The following is a 21,346-nucleotide window of genomic DNA, read 5'->3' on the forward strand; positions in this document are numbered from 1 at the left end:
TATATATATATATATATATATATAATGGATTAATTACTCAATAAACAATTTCAAAATTTATGTCTATGTGAATCAAAGCTTTTTTCCTTACATAATTTGAGTAATATAGGATTTATTTTAATTTAGAGAATAAATTCCTTATAGAGAGAAATCTCTATTGTTAATTACATTTTAGGAGTGATGATCCCCTACGAATGCTCTTGATTAAGTTAGAGGCTCGTGTTTCTATACATTGCAAATTTATTTTTCAAGATTGCTATAAAAAAATTAAACAAGATTGCTCACATCAGACTACTAACACTTTAATTATTTTATGTTGAGCTTTACATTATAGGATTGAGATTTATTTCATTTGATTGTTATTTTATTAGAAAGTTTTGACTTATATTTCAACTATATAAGATTATTAAAAATTATAAAACATGAGGACTAATGATGTAACAAAAGAAAAATGATATGCCTCAAAATTTAAACTAAGGTAAAAATTACTATTAAATAGGACCGACTTGGTTGGGCTTAAAATTTTGTCTATAAAGAACAACCAGTTAAACTTATTTAATTGTTTTAAAATCATGATGTCTAATCTAATGATATACAAGATAGTTCAGATGATTATTTATTTGAGGAGAGAAATATGACTTGTAACTCGACCATTAGTTGCCTATTTATAATTGGCGTGCAATGACTTAGCTAATGCATTAACTTCTATTTCAATTGGTTGACTGAAATGCAATCTTGAGATGCAATGCATGTTTTTAGAATTTTAAAGCATAAAGACACCAAATATATCTTTGGTACAACTTGCCCAAAGAAAAGAATTTTATCCTCATAGGTCGGATTACTCTTTCTTGTCATGGGAGAAGTTTCTAAAAATAAGGAATAGATGAATATGAATGCATATGATTAGTTGTACATAATGATTTCTAAGTCATTTTTAATTTTTATATTATTTTATTTTGATTATTTTATTTTAAGGTGCTTACCACACAGTCAAGCTGTACACAATCACATAAAGAAAATTAGAAAAATAATATGCTTTCTATATTTGCAAAAAATTTAAACATATAATAGAGAATCAAGTAAATAACTAAAAGGGATGATTATATATAGACCACCCAAAACATTGATATTTACAAATTAACCCCCCAAGTGATTTTTTGGAACTACCAAATCGATGTATTTATGTGTGCCATGAGCAAACTATTGAGAATTTGATAAAATGAAAAATATGGGTTGGGGTTCTACCATGAATTTTGAAATTTGAGTGAGAATTTGACAATTGAATGAAGGAGAGTGGTTGAGCTGTAAATAACAATTTTCGGGTGGTCTGTATCCTTTAACTAAAAATAATAAACTGAAGAGGCCGGGGTGGCTGAGTACCGCAATACACCCCACAAGAAAGAGAACAATGGGTTTGTCAAGCTCTGCCCTTATACAACCCGTCCTAGACCTATAAGATTGAATGACAAAGTTTGTGGGGTCTTCAATTCATTCTCCTGAGATTGTTCGACATCGCGAAGCTTCTCATGAAATTTTTTATATAAGAGGGTTCATCCTTATCATCTTCGTTCATTCCTATTTCTTTTGGTTCTTGCTTGATTTTTTTTTGTTTAGGTTCATTTTCTTTTGTTTAGGTTCATTTTCTTTAACTTCATAGGCTTTACCAAACTCACCTAAATTATAAATATAGACTTATGTGTTGAAAAATAAAACCTACGCTTACTACAATACATAGGTCTTATATAACCCTACAAAACAGAGTCAACATATAAAACATGTATGTCCCAAAAAGTGTATATCACCACAACCATTACAACGTATCACATAATATTACATAACATCTCAGCAATACATCATATTGAACAAACAATGCAAACAATCATAACCTGAAAATTAGGGTGGGTGCCATAACAAACAAATCTAATTTGTGCTAGAATATGTGGTGAGTTTTTACTAGTCCTTAATCTTTAATTTTCAATTCAAATTTGGGGCTTAAGTTTTACCAATATGTGTTTTAAATTTAAGTGATCAATGTTTTAGAACTTTTCATTTCAATTTTTAGATTTGTCATTCAAATTTGGTTTTAGAATTTTACAAAGTAATCTTGAATGTGCATATCTATCATAGGGGCAAATTTGTAATTTAAGACATCATAGAAATTATAAAATGCACAGTTCAACCAAAGAGGTAAAATGATATTTTATAACATCTCAAAACGTACAAAAAGTGACTTTAATGGATTTTAATTAATTTTTTATTTTTATTTAAAGGTGATTTTATTTATGAATTTAAATTTTTATTTTAGGTCCAAATGACTTTAAAATTTTATGAAATTAATTTCTAAGATCAAAGAAAACCTTAGAAACATTTCATAAAAGTTTGGAGAGGTTTTGGTTTATTTTGAATTAATTAATTTTTAGTATTTTTTTAAAAAGAAAATTCCCTTTAATGCAGAAAATAACTCTGAAAATTATGAGAATATTGTTTGGAGTTAGGGACCACCATAGAGATGTCTCATTAAAATTCGGATTAATTTTAAATTAATTTATATTTTTAAAAAATTTATTAATTGTTTTAGTTTCAAGGAATTATAAAAAATTCAAATGATTTACAAAGTTAATGAAAATTTAAAAGGAAGTCTAGAAAGTCATCCTAGCGTACCTCCAAAAAATTGAGACCATTTTGAGCTCAACTGAATTTTCTATGAATTATTTACTTTATTTACATTTTTAAAAGTTCAGAATTTTTTATTATTAAAATAGTTGGGATTTAATTTTCTTAATATCACTCTATTCTTAAGGTTAAAATTGGTGATTTTTTATGTTATTTGATTTATTATGAATTAATGAAGTTTAAGTTTAATTAATGATTTATTTAATTCATTAAATGGTTTTTTTTTAATTTTTAATGAAAATACTTAAAGAATGTCAATATTTGTGATTTAATTGCAGACCTTTAAGGAAAGTTTTGAAATAAATTTTCATGAATTTTGACTTTTTTTAAATATTTAATAATTTTTATTAATTATCATTTAATGAAAATTATTTAAATGATTCAAATCACCTTGAATTTCTCACAAGAAATTTTATAGAGATCTCAAGGATGTTTAAGGAAAATTTGGGAATAATCAGAAGTAATTAAAGTGTTAATTGACCTTAATATTTTAATTTTTTTAAAACTGAAATATAATCAAGAATTAACTTCCCAAAATATTTTTAAATATAGAGGATATATATTTTTTTTTAATTCATTGAGGATTCATATTTAATTTTTAGTTAAGTCGACACTTAGATTTGAAAATAAAAATATTTCAGTAATTTTTTTGAATTTTGTCTAATTAGTTTATCCACTTTCACTGTCAGTAGAGAACCGTATAAACATTTTATGTGTTGTAATCCTACAATAGCAAAACCTTTCTCACACTAAGTGGGCTCGGTTACATGAATCCTTTTTCTCAATTGCGTCCTATTTAGTGCCATATTTTCATTTAATTCTAATAAATTAAGAGATCACATGATCCTATTTGTGTTAAATCAGACTGCATGACCGTGTACGGGATATAGTGGGATAATTTTTGACTGTCTGATATCAGATCGAACAACCCAAAGAATATCCATAGTTTATAAGTATTGGTTGTAAGGTTTTATGCTCAACTAAATCAAGATTGTCTATTCTATTTCAATTGAATAGATGATCCTGATTTCATCATTGGGCTCCAGTAAGAATCATGGTCATTTGGTTGTTTTGGCTCGATCCACCAATCTGTCTTGTTCGTTCGAAAGGATACGTGGACTAAAGAAAAAAACACTTATGGTTTGATTGCTTTAGTTCTAAGGTTCGTTTCACAAATGACCAAAGCGGAACATAAGTGAGAAGGAGATTTGAAATATCTGATGCAACGTGATCTTTTAGTGATTGGATAAATTTTTGTCTTCTCTCTTGCATCACGGACAGTTTTTCTTTAATCTCCACAGGCTTAGAGTCCAATTCTCTGGAAGTTATAGACAATTCAATTGGAAGTTACGAAGTTTTCTAAGATGGTTTTGTGAAAAGTGGCTTACTATTGGGTTGGTTAGCAATGAACCGCTCATGTCTTTCTAGATTTAAGCTTTAAATGGGTCTACATCAATTAGCTTGACCTAGAGAGAGTATTAGAAGGTTTAGTTGAGCTCAAGACAGACGCAATTACATCCTCATTGGATTTGCCATAGCCTAAGTTGGCTGATTTTGGAATTTGAGTGAGGTTGAGCCTCAATTTGCTTAGCCTTGACCGAGTTCATGCTGGGTGGGTCCATTAGGGACCTAAGACACCATTGGGGTGACTTTGATAATTATTGCTTTGAGTTTAATTGGACTTGACCCATAGTAATTATAAATGAGTTTATTTGGGTTTAACCCCAAGTGAACTTCGATTGGTTCAAGGTTAGTCCATATGGCCTTTAGATTTATGTGGGTAATTAACCTTAAGCCTTAGAAAGTGTCTTACCTATTTTAGTTTCAATTTAAACTTATTTGAGTTGATTCAACTTAATATTATTTAATTATGTCAGGTCAGGTTAAGTGACCTAATCAGCATAATTGAAGTTTAAAGGGACTTGAGTTTGAGTTCAATTAATGATTTAAGATTTTGAACAGTGTTTTTATCAAAATCTATATGGTTTTGAATAATTTTGATTGATTTTCGAACATGCCCATAATGGATCATTAATGGTTCAAGTAGGCCCATTTGGTTTGGGTGAGGTGATCAATGAGTTTTACTTATAAACAAGGGTAGATTTTGGGGGGGGGGGGGGGGGGGGGCAATACCCCCTTTAAACTTTATAAATACCCCCTTAAATCATTATAAATTTTTTATTTTTCATATATTTATGTTTTTTATTAAAATATATAGTCTCTGACCCTTCTAAAATCTTTTAAATAATTATTGTGCTTCTCCCAGTATACTTATTTTTGCTCCGCCCTTGTCTATGAAATATCCTATTAATTTAATTAAGTGGACATAAAATTGAATAAATTTAATGATAATTTTCATAAAATTTTCACATGCAAATGGATGGGATAGAAATAATGGTGTAAATGGAATTATGATGAACTAAAAGACTAAGGATATGATGCATGATAAAAAAAATGATCAAATTCGAACAAATTCCAACTTTTGGTATGTAGCATCGCGATGCTATACTTTATAGTATGAAAATGCTATCCTTCAACATAAATATCTTGAATTAGTTGAGAGCGCAACGCTACGACACTACACCCAACCAACAACAAAGAATATAATACTGAGGAATTTGACCAAAAGTGTTGCGGTGTTACAATGGATTCAAAAGTCAAAGAGCACAGTGCTAAGTTGTTATAAAACTAACATCATAGTGTTGCGATTCGAACTAATTTAGTTTTAAAGCAATTTTTGGGGTAATTAAGCAACTGTTGAGTTATAAACTAGTGAATTATGAGGGATTGAAGAGTGGACTAAAGAAAGTTTAAAGGAGATTTTAATGTGAGTGCATTTGTAGAGGGTAGAGGGAAGAGTGGACTTTTAGAGAGACTATGGAGGAGAAAAAAAAAGAAAAGAGAAGAAAGTCCAAGGAGTAGAATTTTAATAAAAACCTAGTTCATTTTTTTTTCATTTTTTTTATATTTTTAGAACTTCTGGAACAATATTTAATTATATATGTGTTTTTCCTAATAAAAGCATAAACTAAATTGTATTAACTCTGGATTTGTGATTTTATTTATACTATTTTTTTGTAAACTTAAGTTATTTGGGGTGTATGTTAAGAGTTTTTTTAATTTACTACGAAGTTCATTGAGTTTGCATATTAATCCTATACTTCAAATTCAATGTGATTTATAGATATCAACTGACTTAGAAAGGAACAACTAGAAATAAATTGATAAATTATTGAGTATGATAGACATATATTTAGGAATTTGTAATATGTAAAAAAAATATTTATAATATAATCAACTTGGAAGCTGATATAGATGCATACAAAACTAAAAAACGATTAGATTTTTTAAGTTATCAATGGAGATTAGATAATAAAATTATTCTTGAATGACATTTAATATATTATAACTAAAAAATTTTTTAGAAAATTGTATAAGTATGTTATTCTAGTCTGATCAAATATTAGGTTGTTTGGTTGCTTTCTCTGCTTGTTAATTCTAGTCTGATCAAATATCTAGTTGTAAATTATTCAATTCATTGAAATAATTGGATAAAAATCTAGGGCGATATAAATTATAATATTTATCAAATTTAATTGTGATCCTTATGGGAACAATATTTTACTTATATTATTTGTGCGACAGTATAATTATGTACATCATTTAAGACATTAGAAGGCTAAAATGATCTAGAACTTTGTGATGAAGTCACCTAGTGCTTAAGAGAGGGATCAACTCGTTTTAGTTCCATTTGAATTTGATTTGGCTTGAATTGGTTCAACGGCTTTCTATTGGGTTGCTAATGGGTCAAGTAAGCCCATTAGCCTAATTGAAGTTCAAAGGTTCCAATTTAAGCTCTAATTGATTTAGATAGATTGTCAGGAGTCTTGAAAACCAATTTGATCAAATTGGCTGCATTTAATTTAAATTTAATTGATTTTAGTTTAATATGATCAAATTGGATTATATTGAGTCAAGTGAACCTAATGGTTCATAACACGGTTTCAATATCAATTCCAATTGATTACATTGGATCTAGACATAGTTTTGGTTTTATTGAATTATATTTGAATGGCCGACATTTAATGATCTGGTTAGGAGAGTAAATTTTTTAGATTTGACATATGTTAAGAGAGGTAGAGGTAGACCTAAAAAGATTTGGGCATGTTGTATAAAATTGTGTTAATTTATTAGAATTAAATGAAAATGTAACACTTAACATGACACAATGAAGAAACATGATTCATGTAGCAGACCCTACTTAGTGGGATAAAAGCTTGTTGTCGTTGTGTTGTTCTGATCTTTTGGTAAAGTTTGACTCAACATCTTCATAAAGTGTCACGATTGAGTTTTAATTGCTCCAATGGTCAATTTTGCTTCCGGTAAATTATGAAAACCGTATAATGGCTTGGATGCATGTTGAAGTCTTTCCCTTGTTAGTCACAAACTGAGCAAAGTGAAGTAGAACAAGACATTGACAGAGTTTCCATTGTAGATCAGGATCCTCTTTACATTGTAGAAGAGTTCGCCAATTCCTGTACTAATGACGAGAGGATCTTGGTGAGGGACGGACTCCTTCCAAATTCGAATCATCAAAAGTTATAGGCTCGATGTGCAATTTCTTCAACGTTGATTCACCAGGTGTGGTGACCAGGACTTGATCTGTCAGCAACGGACCTCCAACAATTGTCTGAATTTCGCCCACCACTAGGTGACCCCCATGTTTTTCTTTTGTGTATGTTGCCTCCCTAGTGGGAGCATTATCGATTCCAGCTAGTTTTTCTTACATAAATCGACCAAGGTATCCCTGTCTAATCAACCTTTCAATCTCCTCCTCGAGTTGCTTACATGCCTCAGTGGTGTGGCCAAAACTTTAATGGAAATAACATCATTGTTCTTGATTACCCGTGTTAGGGTTTTAGGGGGTGAGGCCACTTAATAGTTTCCTCATCTTTGATGCCATCGGGACGTTAATACGCAATGTGTTGAGTGGTGTATACTCTTTCTTAGGTCGATACTCACTTCGCTGGCTATTAGGGTGGGGAGGAAGGTCATGATTCCTCTGTTGTTCAGACTTCTTTTTTTGTGAAGATTGATTATTGTCTCCAGCGTTACTCTTGCACTTTTCCCCAAATTGTGCAAACTGCTCCTTATGTGCGCTGATAGTTTCTTCTACAGTGGTTTGGTCTTCAACACAATGGATAAGGTCAGCATAAGAACGAACTCTTTCGCATCAGTGCTGAGTAGAAGGGTCCTAGGCGGAGCCTTCCATTCTCGAAATCTGACTGACTTCAGCGGAAAACCTGTGGAAGTAGTATTTGAGCGAAACTCATTCACTTTGGTGAATTCCCAAGATATGGGATGAATCATTGATGATCTGTTGGTTTAACCGCTCCGCAGATAGTCTGACAAGCACGTTAAAGGTGTTTACAGTGCTCCATGACAGATAGTAGAACCGGGTGCAAGCTTATCCTTTAAGAGTGACTGGGAACACTTGATAGAGAAGCTTGTTCTTGATTTTCCTTAAAGTCTCATTAACTTATTTTTACTAATGTGACAGTAAAAGTAAAATATTTTTTTATTATTAATGATATTAAGATCATTGAGGTTTATCAAAACTTAATTGAAAAGTTTATCAAAATACTTTATCCATCTATATTGAATATCTTACTCTAAGAAAAATACTTTTTGACTTTTATATTTAATACATTTTACTTGAATTAAATCTTTACTTTTTTTCTCTTTGTTTGGCTAGCTTATGCATATATTTTTCACAATCTTTAATATCTAATATATTATAAAGATCACTAAATGTAGAATATTTAGCGTCACAAGTTATGCTCTTATACTTCTACAGGTCATCTTATTGATTTTTCCAGTTCTCAAAGCTTTTACATTTAAATCAATTTTTATAACACTTTTTATATTTTATCTTTTTTTTCACATTGTTATTCCACCACCAACTATTTTTATTTCATTTTTTTTTCTTTTGATTCTTCAATTACATTTTTTGTCATTTGCTTAATAGTGCTTCTTACTTTATCTCACATAGAATTCACTTCTTCATAAACATCTCAATCTTGAAATCTTGAAGTTTACTCAGAAAAATAATTTTATATGTGACTTTTAGGTGCCCCTATTTAATTCTATGATAATATTTCATTATTTTTTTTATCTTACAACCCCTTCATCTTAAAATTCAGAACTAATAATTAATATTGAGTGCTTAAATTTTCACCATGAATGATCTTACAATCTTTACATTCTCGACGATATCTTTTTTCTCATAAGAAATAATCAATTTGTGTTTTAGTAGATCTATTCTTATAAGTAATGATATGCTCGTCTCTTTTCTTAATTAAATAATTAGTAATAGCAAAATTATATGCTAAAGGAAAATCTAATATAGTTTTACATTTTTAATTAATCACTCCAAAATTGTAGTCACTATGAATATTTCTAAAATCTTTTACTATTCTACCAACATGTTCATTTAAATGTCTACCAATTAAAATTTTTTCTTTAAGAGGTATCATTTGTACTTGGTCATTCCTAAAATTTTCTTTTAAACATAAGCACTTATAATATTAAAAATCCTAGTATCAGAGCTATAATTATATCTCCAATTATATTAATTTTTATAATATTATCTTTCAAACTCTTGTCTGCAATTATACTTATGTCTTTTTTAGTACGACTCCTACTATATTATCTTTCAAACTCTTGTCTGCAATTATACTTGTCTTTTTTAGTACGACTCCTACTTGAATACCAAAATTTAAAACTTAAGCTATCAATCTCTTTAGTTTTTTCTCGAACACATTTAGTTTTTTGAATATATAATATATTTATTTTCATATAAATCATGATTTCTATTAATTTCATTAATTTACCTGTGAGATTACCTGTATTTCAAGATTATATCCTAATATTAGTTTTATTGACTATTTTTTCGCTCGCATTTGTCTATAATGTGGAAACTCTTGCTTATTTGATACTACATCCGTGAGCCGATATAGCCGCTTCTGCACTAGTTTCACTGTATTCTGGTCATACAACATATCGCTTACAGGGAATGTTCTAGCATTTATACAATGACTTAAAAAGATTTATGTCATGATTTTTTGATAAAAATTTTATATTTTCTGTTGTATCTGGAGCTTGGGACCCGGAAATGACAATATATTTACATATTAATTAGTAAATTGAAAAAATATATATATAGATTAATAATATATAATTTAAAGATATTTGCATATTATTTTATATTTAAGCAAATAACGAGTTGAACATTGTCGAATAAAGCTCTATTTTGTAGGTTTCATTGAGAAATGTGCTTAAAATAAGTATTCAATATTAGCCATATTAAAAAATGAATTGAACACAATCTTCTTACTGAGCAAAACATGAGATGTTTGCGAACAATGAACTTTTTTTTTGACAACTTTACGTAAAACTCATAAACAATGACAATTTAGTCCTTTTTAAGTTTTTTATTAGTATTATTTAATTTTCTAAAAAAATTGATATCTGTTAACAATTCTAAAAAAATTTAGTAACTCATCCCATATGAATGAAATTAATCCTAATTTCTTGCATCCTTGATAACTTTCTAGTTTTTAGGTCCTTTGGATCAATGTCCATAATTTTGAGGGTGAATTGTTGAAAACACTAAATCAGTTTAAAATTTTCAAAATTCTTAAGATAGATAGATAGATATTATGTTCAGATTTTTCTAATATAATTTGGTATGTTTAGTCGTATAAAAATGTATTTTATCTATCCTATGAAAAGAAGGCAAATTCATCCATCTTATCTAAAACTGTTTAGCTAACTCATTCTTCCATCTTCATTCTTTCGGGCAAATTTTTTTTTTCTGATTCTTATGTTCTTTCTAAAAGATGCAGTATTGTTTTTTCTTGTTGTTTTATATTATAGCTTCACATGAAAGATGAGTACATGGTTTTTTTCCTATTTACTGACGATATTCATGGATTTCCTTCTTCTAGCTGGAATTTACATTTATAGCGCATTAAGAGCTGTTACAATGATTTTATAACAATTATTTCATAGCACAAAGATCACAAGCCAAACAACATGAAGTCTAAGTTTGGAGATTACAAACAATACTAAAACAAAGAAAGCTTTCACAATAGTGTAGAGTAAACGTCATTCAACTACTAACATGTCAAGTTAATTATACGTCAATGAGAGCTAATAAGAATCTTATTTGCATTGCAATTGATTTTGAAACTTTATAACATAGGACAAATTAAGAAAAAAAAACTGTTTTGTTACGTTACCAACAACTAAATAACATCCATCAAAGCGTTTATACTAGCATAATAAAAGCAACCAAAATCCCTAGCTAAAGAAGTCCATCCTTTTTTAAGAAATGGAAATGCAATTTAGAAAACGGAGGCTTCCGAGTTCCCAACATAGCAAATTCATCCTACCAACGTATGAAAATAATTGTTTTCTTTATAAGGGTCTATTAAGCATCATCATCATCATCAACCTCATCCCAACTACGGGAACGGTGTTATTACTTTCATTTCTATTGATGGCTATCTAAGGTTAAGTCTATTCATCACAAATCAATTTGAACAAATTCTATCAATTTAACTTGAGACACCACTTTTCATTTCCAATGCTATAATACTAACTTTATCAAACTTCTTAACGAGTAAAATTTCTACCATTTATTATACATGTCGAAACTACATAATTCTATTTTCAGTGATCTTATCTTTAATAGATGTCACTCCAATATTTCCTCTAATATGATCTTCATTTAATTATCCTTCATAATTGTCACATAATCATCTTAACATTCTCATTCATTACACGCTCAAATATCAATGAATTTTTCATTGCTAACGTTTAAACCAATGCACGATCGCCCTAGTAACAATTATATAAGCACTAAATTTAAGCCTCCTAAATTTGTAGCCTTAAATCTAGAAATTATATCCTAATCAATATTCTCATAATAGATCCAATACATTTAAACATATTATATTTAGATACTATATTATAATATAATAATAAGGAATTATACTTGCTAAAATGATATTCATTAAAATTACATAGTACATTATACTAATTCTGAGGTCTCTTAACTTCAAAATATTTTAACCATTTTTTCACTTGTTTTGATAGATGTCTCGGCAATTAAAATAATATCAATCTCAAAAATCATTCATTAAAACTCATTGCATTGCAATCTTTTATAAGTATCTCCATGGTTGATATAAAATTTATGAACTTAATGCTAATCAATTCATGTAGACCTACAATAATTGAAAACTCTATGGCTGATCCATAACTTCTAATAGAAGTCTATGCTCCGACATACACATCTTTTATAAAGTCAAAATATATTTGATAGACATTTTTACCTTAAACTACACACAAAACAATTCAGGTGATACTCAATTATAGGTTTTTAAGATCAATAAAAATCACATGTAAATCATTTATTTGCTCTTTATGCCTCTCCATTTATTGTCTTACACTAAAATCTCTTTCGTAATGGATCTTCCTAGAATAAAACCAAATTGATTTTCCAAAACTCATGTAACTTTCCGAAGTCTATGTTCCATTACTCTCTCCATTAACTTCAATTTATAATTCATAAATTTGATCCCATTATAGGAAGCACAATCCTAAACATCATTTTTGTTATTAAAAATTGATATTGAATTTTTATTGACTAAATTACCATATTATGCCACATAATTCTCCAAATTCAATCGATGTCTTCTTATTGGACATAAAGCCTTATTTTTAAACATAATTTTCAAAATTTAAATTTAATTTCTTTTTTTTTTAACTAATATTCAGTTGATTCATAGCTAACTTCTAGATGTTCTGACACAAGTCTACAATATGAGGCTATAACGAATTTGAAAAGCGTTATAGGAATATTTATGAAGGTTCTTTATTGTTTCATCAACCAAGTAAAGGTTCCTTGAACACTCCTTAACACGAAAACTGGTTTATCTTGTCATAGCTCTCAATCGAAAAGTGGTTTATCGTGTCACACCTCTCCATCTTCAAGGAAGTAGTCACTTAATAAAAGAATGACAAAGTTGACATGATTGACACTCTGTTTTCTAGTCTCACCATTAATCCATCGATGCTTCCATTTTGTGAAAGAAAATATGATGGCAAGGTTTTTTCATGTAGCTTTGAGGGCATTTCGTATTTAACAGCATCTATAGTAGTATTATTTGTTTTTTTTATTTTATATTTGATATTCTTTAAACATTATCAAAATTTTAAGACCTTAACCTTATGCATGAAATCAATCTTAATTTCTTGCATCTTTAATAACATTTTTAAAATTTTGGTCATTTGGATCAATATTCCTTTATTTGAAGGTGGATTGAGAAAAACTCTAAATCTTCTCAAATTAACATTCTAAAGGTAGATAAATAGATAGTAGGTTCAGATTTTTCTAACATTTTTTGGTATGTTTAGTCATAGAAAGATATGTCACCATGTTTAGTCATCGAAAAATATGTCACCCTATATTTTTTCTTTCCTATGAAAGAAGGCAAATTCATCCATCTGTGATAAAAACCATCTATATCTAAAAAGTGATTACCTATTCTATCTGCCTCATTTTGAATTCTTCCATCTTTTTTTTTTCTTGCAAATTACTTTTTCTGACGCAATCTCATTTCTCCTTTATTTAAATGATACATTTGCAGGAAAGAGGAGTGGATGATTTAGAAACAAAGAAGGTTGTTCTTGTGCATGGAGGTGGTTTTGGTGCATGGTGCTGGTATAAGACTATGTCGCTTTTGGCGGACGCCTCGCTTTTGGGGGATGCTGGATTTGAGGTCACTGCAATAAACCTTGCTGGATCTGTAACTCATTCCGTCGATGCTAACAACATTACAAGTCTTTCCGAATACTTAAATCCATTGATTACTTTCCTTGAAAAGCTTGGTGATACAGAGAAGGTTTGCTCTCTTCTTCCTAAATTAAGATTGAATATATTCCATTATTCATCATATTTTTTTTGTTTTGTCATTTTAGAATCTACTTAGCTCAACAATATTTTATATCTTTCTAATATTCATCTTATCGATTAAAGTGTCCAAATAATTCCCTGAATATTTACATGGGACATTTTTAGTCTTAGAGTCTATAAAAATGTCAAATTAATCCATAGACTCTTTTAATATGGGGTAAAATAGTTCCAGGAAAGACTATTTTAGCCACCAATTAAAAAAATTGGAGATTAAATTGACACTTTTATAAATTTTAAGATTAAAATATTCCCCCGCGAAGAGTTGGGGATTATTACAATGTTTTTTTTTAAATGACTGCTCTTTTCCTCGCACCATTGTAGCCTTCAGTTCTGGTTTTGGGAGCATAGATGATCTTGCTGAACTAAAAAATTGTATTCTTTTGGATTTTAATCTCAAGCATTTTTTTACAGGTGATCCTAGTTGGGCATGACTTTGGTGGTACATGCATCTCATATGCCATGGAAGCATTTCCGGCGAAGATTGCCAAATCTGTCTTTCTTGCTGCCTTTATGCTGAAAAATGGCCAAAGAACCGTTGAGAACTGTTGACATGCTCTCTCAAGAGGTTTCAATTCATTTTTACAAATCATTATTTACATACATACCACACAATTCGTATATATTTTCATATCTGACACAAAATGTAATATTTATATGCATACCATTAAAATCCTTAACCACATAAAAATTACTACCGTTACTAAGTTTTTTTAAGTAAAATACACATTTTTCATGCATAATTTTATAATGCCAAAGAGTTATAAATGTATATATATATATTTGAAAATTGTGAAATATCTTGTCATTTTCACCAAATGTATTTTGTTGTGAGGTACATGGACTGCTGATCACTCCTAACCATATCTGCTATCCATTTTTTTCTGACAATAGGAAGCTACAAATGAACTGATGCAACAAGCTCAAATCTTTTTGTATGCAAATGGAAAAGATCAAACTCCTACAGCTATTAGCCTCGAGACATCATTATTAAATGATCTTCTGTTTAATCAAAGCCCTACGAAGGTATGCCTTGTTCTACCGATCAACAGCCTTTTTATTTTATTTTATTTTATTTATTTTCTTGTCTTCTGTATAGTTAGTGTTAAGGTAAACGTTTGTTTTGCATAAAAGTGTCTATGTATAGGAAATTAAAGAGCATATAAATGATAAAAAGTACTTTTTTTTTGTAATACTATTTACAATCTTGTACTTTCTAGTAATTTCTCTCGAGTTGGATCCTTAATTAATTAGCTCGAGCTTGTAGCATAGATTGTTAAACTAAAGTAAACCTAAAGCTTTGATAAAAAATGACCAATTGTTTCGTCTTGATAACGAACGAGGATGCAAAAGCGCAATGACTTGAATAATGTAGGAGAGAGCATTGACAGGTCGGGAATGATCGAGTCAACTATCATCTAAGATTGAACATATTATGGGGAGGGATTTAGTTGAAAGAGACTTTTGGCAATAAAAAATTCCTCTTTTTTTTATTATTAGATGCTTGGATTACTAGTAAATGAAAATTATTATTCATTTTACTTGACTTGTATAAGTTATAGATATATATGATATTATGTTTTGAGAAATACGTAGAGGGAAGAAGGCCCCACATCTTCTTTACATTATATTGGAACTTGACAATTGATACAATAGTTGGTTCAAAACTATTTAACAACTAAGGAAATTTGACAATCATCACAAATCAGAGAAGACTTGAAGTTTTTCATGAGAAACAATAAGGAAATGAAAAGCTTTCAACCACTGAAGATGAGCAAGATGACAACTACGTCCGTGCATGGTAAGCGTGGGGGATGAGCAAGTTAGGATAGCCCATCTCGAATACCATACAACAACACCAACAACAACAACATCAGCAACAAGGCCTTAATCCCACTACGTGGGGTCGGCTACATGTATCTTTTTTCTCGATTGCATCCTATTTAGTGTCATATTTTCATTTAGTTCTAATAAATTAAGATATTTTTTTTATAAAATAAGCCCAAGTCTTCCTAGGTCTACCCCTACCATCTCGAATACCATATTAAAGGAAAATCTTTTTTTTTCTGTAGGATATCGCTCTGGCTTCAGTTTCTATGAGGCCCATCCCTTTTGCACCAATACTAGAAGAACTCCAGCTTACAGATAACAACTACGGCTCAGTCAGGAGATTTTACATCGAGGCTACTGAAGACAATGCGCTGCCTCTTCCCCTGCAACAAAGACTGTGCGAATCCAACCCCCCGGAGAAGGTTTTTAGGCTTAAAGGCTCCGATCACTCCCCATTCTTTTCCAAGCCTCAAGCTCTGCACAAGATCTTGCTGGAGATTGCAGCTATTTCTCCTAACCAGAACTTGAAAAATCTGTAAAGCTTTTGCTCATAAGAATTTGAAACTCATCGGACTCAAAAAAATGTTTTGATTCTTAGAGGTTGATTCTGGCGACATTTATTTTCCAATGAAAATCATTTCAAAGATGTTGACATAAAATTTGGGGGCATTTACATACATACTCCACCAGATTCCTATGTATTTATATATCTAACATCAAAAATTTACTTTTTGCATTATTACCCCCAAATCTTTCATATCATGTCAAAAATATGATCTTTTATTAACTTTTTAAAACAAGTGAATTGCACATTTTCAGTCATAGATAAGGTGGATATGTAAGAATCGGGTGGTATATTTGTAAATGGCTCCAGAAATTGGGTTGAATGTCCCGCCTCAAATATAGTTAGTGTTTTTAACCATTAGATTTTCTTTGAGATTCGTGTAATATAGGATGTCTTGAGTCAAATATAACCGTTATATTGCACTCACCTCAAAATAACCTTGATAATTTTTTTATCTAGATTTTAATCATATCATTAAAAATAAAAATCATATTTTAAATTTAATATTTTCATTAATTTAATAGTAATTTATTATTATCTAAAAATAAGAAATTAGAATTGAATTTATCTTCTAATTAAAACATACTTCTCACCTTGATTTGAAATGAATTTCAGGGAAGAAGATGTTGGCATATGGTGATTAATTGTAGACAGCTACAGTTAAACTGGTCTTTAATAATAGCTTTTTGATTGTATTTATTCTTTTTAACTCTATTATAAATTATTCATTTTCATATTTGATTTTATTAAAATTTAAAAAAATTACGCTCAAACTTATTTTTAATTTATTTATGCTAAATAAATGAATACTTCAACAAATTAAGAAAAAAATTGACTAAAAATTGAATGAATTCCTAGCTTTTCGTATGAAATTATTAATAAATTATTTTATAAATCAAAATAAATAAGTAATTGAATAAATTATAAATTAATATTTAGCTAATTCATATCAATTAAATAGAATAACAATAAATTATAAATATTTTTTATAATAAAATAATATAGAAATAAAATACTGACAAATTATTTTGATGACAAAAGAAATTAAAAATACATTGTATTATTATTATTAGCCGTACCGCGTAGTCCTCACACTAACTCCACTACCAATGTTAAAAGACAGCTATGCAAAGCATTGCCTTTCTCATTTATATTCTAGTTTACTGTATAATTACCATAGTAGGGAATATACTTTCTCCCTTGTGCTATAATTTATAATGCATATTTAATATATTACTATTAAATAGATAATTAAATAAATTCTAAAATTTTTAAATTTCATTTAAATAATATAAATTATCGTTATATTAAGTGTAAAATATTTAACAAGTTTATTTATTGAAAAATAAAAATATTTATTCATGAATATAAATAACTAATTTAATCCATATTCAAGTTTAGTTTTGATGAAGAAACTTGACCAAGTATTAATCCAACCAAATTTGAGTTAAAAATAGGGAGATTAAATAGAATTTGAGCAAATCAATCTAAACTCAATAATAAAACAAATATATATATATATATATATATATATAATAAATAAAAGATGTATTAAAATACATTACCAACATATATAAAGTTAATTTATCAGTTGAATCCACCTTATTTTGAATGAATCATCTTCCAATTAAATCATATTAGTTTTGAATAAATTTGAAGCACCTAGCATAATCCTACCCTAATGTTGACATATAAACTTGTTCATCAAGCCAAAGAAAAAAAAATGCCTAAAGAAGCAAGAAATGACCAGCACTTCCCAAAATAATAAAAAAAAACCTTTTATGTGACTTGTACTAAATAATGAACATTACCTTAAAACATAGAAAATTTACACCACTAAATTCATTGTCAGCCCATCCTATTTGCATTCTCTCACCTTTTATTATTCCCCTCTTTGAACTTCACAACTGATATTTTCCCCACAATATTTTGATGATGTTATCTTAATTTTCTTCATCTCCTGAGCTATCAACCTGCAAAGGCTTTCTTAACTGAATCACTTGGGGATCAATACAGCCTTTACTAATGTTGCTTCCATTGATTCTGTAAATGTTTACATGTTCTGTTCCTCTGCTGCCACTTTAGGTTGTCCATTAGCTGAAGAGCCATCAGCTAGTCCTGCTACATACAAAATTAATTAATAAATAAATGAAAATGAGAATATCAGTTGGTAAGCTTAAAGTTAAGCAACATTATTTTTTTATTTACAAAGAGAAAACTTGAAATATTGTTCTACATTTTTTTTTTTCGGAAGGCACCTGAGGGTTCATTTCTCGCAGGTACTGGCATTGATTTTCCTTGAGCCTGCAGAGAATAGAATTATAGTTTCAAGTTAATTTCAAAATAGGAAAATATCTTCAAAAGAAAAGAAAAAAAGTGGAAAACAACTAAGAGCATGAAGAAAATAAACTTTGAAGTAAAGTGCCAATATGGTCCCCGACTACTTACCTGTTGTCGTTTTAGTCCCAGAGAGTATAAAATGGTCAATTTAATCCCATAAATATAGGGATGTCAAAACGGCTCGTTGTTCGTGAACAACTTATGTTCGGCTCATTAATTAGCTCGTGTTCGATTCGTTCGTTAAACAAACAAGCCGAACCCAAACAATTTTTTTGCGTTCGATATATAAACAAGCCAAACATGAACAAAGAAATGTTTATTCGTGTTCGGTGTGTGTATAATGAGTATTATTTTTAAATAATTTAATTGACAACAAGGCAAAAAGATTATAATCAATTAAAATTACTAGTTAAAAATAGAATAAAAATATATGAATTTCTATTTAAATGAATATTTTAATTTAATAATAAGATTTAAATCTTGCCCTCCATAAAATTCTACGGTTGTGTGACTAGGGTTGTCCAAATGGCTCATTGTTCGTGAACAACTTGCATTCTACTCGATAAGAAAATGAGCCAAACACATAAATTTTTTGAACTCGATATATAGACGAGCCAAACACGAACGATGATATTTTTTAACAAACCGAACAAAAGCCGAGCTCAGGCTCGTTTACACCCCTAAGAGCTGCATGATTAGGGTTGTTAAGACGGCTCTTTGTTCGCAAACAACTCGTGTTCGGCTCGTTAAGAAAACGAGCCAAAAACGAACAATTTTTTTTTTCTTCAAATTATAAACGAGCCGAACGCGATTTTTTTACAAGCTGAGTCCAGGCTCGCTCATGTTCGACTCGTTTATACCCTACATAAATAGTCCTTCCTTTCGAAATTCTGAGGTCTATTTCAATCCATAAAAAATTGGGGATTAATTTAACAATTTTATAGATCGTACGACTAAAATGAGCCCATGCAAAGAGTCAAAGAATCACTTTGATATTTTTCTCATTAACAAGTCTTTTGAATTTTTTGTTCTGTACTATTCCAATATATGGCTCTTCTCCATTTGCTTCAGCTTTAGGTTATATGCAAGCTAGGAATTTGAATGAAAAGAAATATAAATCTCAAATGAAGGATCGTTTTTTCATAATCAAACTATTAATCGCATGCATTTCAATTCATTTTATTTACTTTTTCTCCAGTTGAAATGGAAAGTCCCAAGATTTTAATAGATGGACCTGGGAGGGAAAAGCTAATCCTGTTTTCACTCATAGCTTTATTAGCACATCATCTCTTCTCTGTAAACATTCAAATCACCTAAATTCGTCTCCACCAAAACTCTTCTGACAAGTTTTTAAGGCCATGAAAATAAAATATACAAGAAGAACATAGAATATAATTATAAAAACTAACCATATTTTCTGGTTTATTTTCATCTTCTCTTGTATCAGCCAAGTTAGAATTGGGATTTTTCTGACAATCTTTAATATTTGTTGGATCTGGCTTTATTTCCTGAGGAATGTCTTTCGCAGTACTGCATATTTGCAGACTTAAGTTCAGTTTACTGTCAGCCTCTCCCCTCATCTTCCTGATAACATCAGGTATAATTGCAATTAAAAAACAGTGTTGTCATAAACGAAAGGAATCTGGCATAATGCAAAGTTTCTTACTTGCTCGTGCATGCAAGGCTATCTTCACAAGAACGAGAGGTGCAGGAGAAAAGCATGCCACGAAGTAACTTTCCATTTATAATCGTCTCAATCACATATCCGTGTTGATGTGTGCCTTTAACTTCAGCTTCAAATACTATCTCCTCATCAGAATAGGAGGCACTAGTCCTGGTCCCTGCATTGTTACACCACCAAATAGTAAGATTCTATGCATTAAGCCTGGTTACATCTATAAATATAAATAGAAGAATTCTTTAAATTCAAACGAGAACAAAAAAAATGTTATTTGTGACAATCAAGTTATAGTTCATTTGAAGGCATTTCTTTGCCTTTTAAACTGCTGCTATGCTTCTGTTTGACTATTATTTTCTTGTCATTTTTCAGAAATTTTTGCAGTGGAAAGTTACTTTTTACAACTTGATTTATTAGTGTGATAATTATAAATTAGTCACCGTTTCATTCGTTCTAAGAGAACATATTACCAAAATAACTTTCAAAAAAATTGCTTTTCTTATAACAGCCATAGAGACATCTATATAAGTTGTAGCCACTCCAATAGACCCTTCCATTTGTTCTTATCTATATAATTGTAGCAATCATCTTAATACACATGAATATGTGTCCAACATAAAAGTTTTAAATTTGCTACAGATGACCAACCATATGGCTGCAAACAGGAGAAAGTAGGAATAAATAAATTCTAGAAAAGTTTCTTTTTACATGGCATGGTGGCACTTTCTGATGACAAACCATACAGCGTTATTGGTAAGAATTTCTCTCATACAAAGAGAGGCGAGCCTATTTTTAAGTTAATTGCATGTAAAAGAAAAAGAGGGGTGGGAGGAATCAAGCAGAAAACCCAAAATAGTTTGATTCCAAATCAACTCAAGCTCCTTTTGAGTCAAGGCATCTATATATATATATATATATATATAAGATTTGAAATCACGCATCTGTCTCCATTACAACATATCATAGTTGAGTTTCAAGAAGAAAATAAAGTAATGGATGAAACATTACCCATCACTCTCAATGAGAACATTTATATTCATATTTATAAACTTTTCATAGATGTAATTCTCCATAATTAATTACCCCTCGTAATCATAAGAGAGAACAAGAAATTGAGGACATTCACTAGATTAAACATAAATCTAATTAATCTATAATGGCTTCCATTCTAGTTTGAAAGAATATTCTCTCTATTTTTAGAGGTGAGGGTGGGGGGGGG

The 21,346-nt window shown here is 29.7% G+C and overlaps 2 protein-coding genes across 5 annotated transcripts in view; one reads left to right on the top strand and one right to left on the bottom strand.

The window, feature by feature from the left end:
* The window catches only part of LOC110026959 (putative methylesterase 11, chloroplastic), an 18,584-nt gene extending 2,377 nt beyond the window's left edge, over positions 1-16,207 (top strand). Inside the window, exons 2-5 of the mRNA XM_020728198.1 lie at positions 13,392-13,646; positions 14,129-14,261; positions 14,613-14,740; positions 15,787-16,207. Of these exons, the coding sequence (XP_020583857.1) occupies positions 13,392-13,646; positions 14,129-14,261; positions 14,613-14,740; positions 15,787-16,083 (813 nt within the window). The 3' untranslated portion in view covers positions 16,084-16,207. The remainder of the gene's footprint in view (positions 1-13,391; positions 13,647-14,128; positions 14,262-14,612; positions 14,741-15,786) is intronic.
* A 1,690-nt stretch (positions 16,208-17,897) lies between these two features.
* Positions 17,898-21,346, bottom strand: part of LOC110026957 (host cell factor-like) — a 19,337-nt gene continuing 15,888 nt past the window's right edge. Inside the window, exons 8-11 of one of the 4 annotated variants that reach the window (XM_020728192.1) lie at positions 20,116-20,290; positions 19,859-20,033; positions 18,368-18,413; positions 17,898-18,227 (exon numbers count right to left, since the gene is read on the bottom strand). In XM_020728192.1, the coding sequence (XP_020583851.1) occupies positions 18,163-18,227; positions 18,368-18,413; positions 19,859-20,033; positions 20,116-20,290 (461 nt within the window). In that variant the 3' untranslated portion in view covers positions 17,898-18,162. Of the gene's footprint in view, positions 18,231-18,345; positions 18,414-19,858; positions 20,034-20,115; positions 20,291-21,346 lie in introns of all 4 variants that reach the window. The other 3 variants (XM_020728190.1, XM_020728194.1, XM_020728193.1) reach the window with 3 other exon arrangements.

Source organism: Phalaenopsis equestris, unplaced genomic scaffold, assembly GCF_001263595.1.
Source record: "Phalaenopsis equestris unplaced genomic scaffold, ASM126359v1 Scaffold000408, whole genome shotgun sequence".
Lineage (NCBI taxonomy): Eukaryota > Viridiplantae > Streptophyta > Magnoliopsida > Asparagales > Orchidaceae > Phalaenopsis > Phalaenopsis equestris.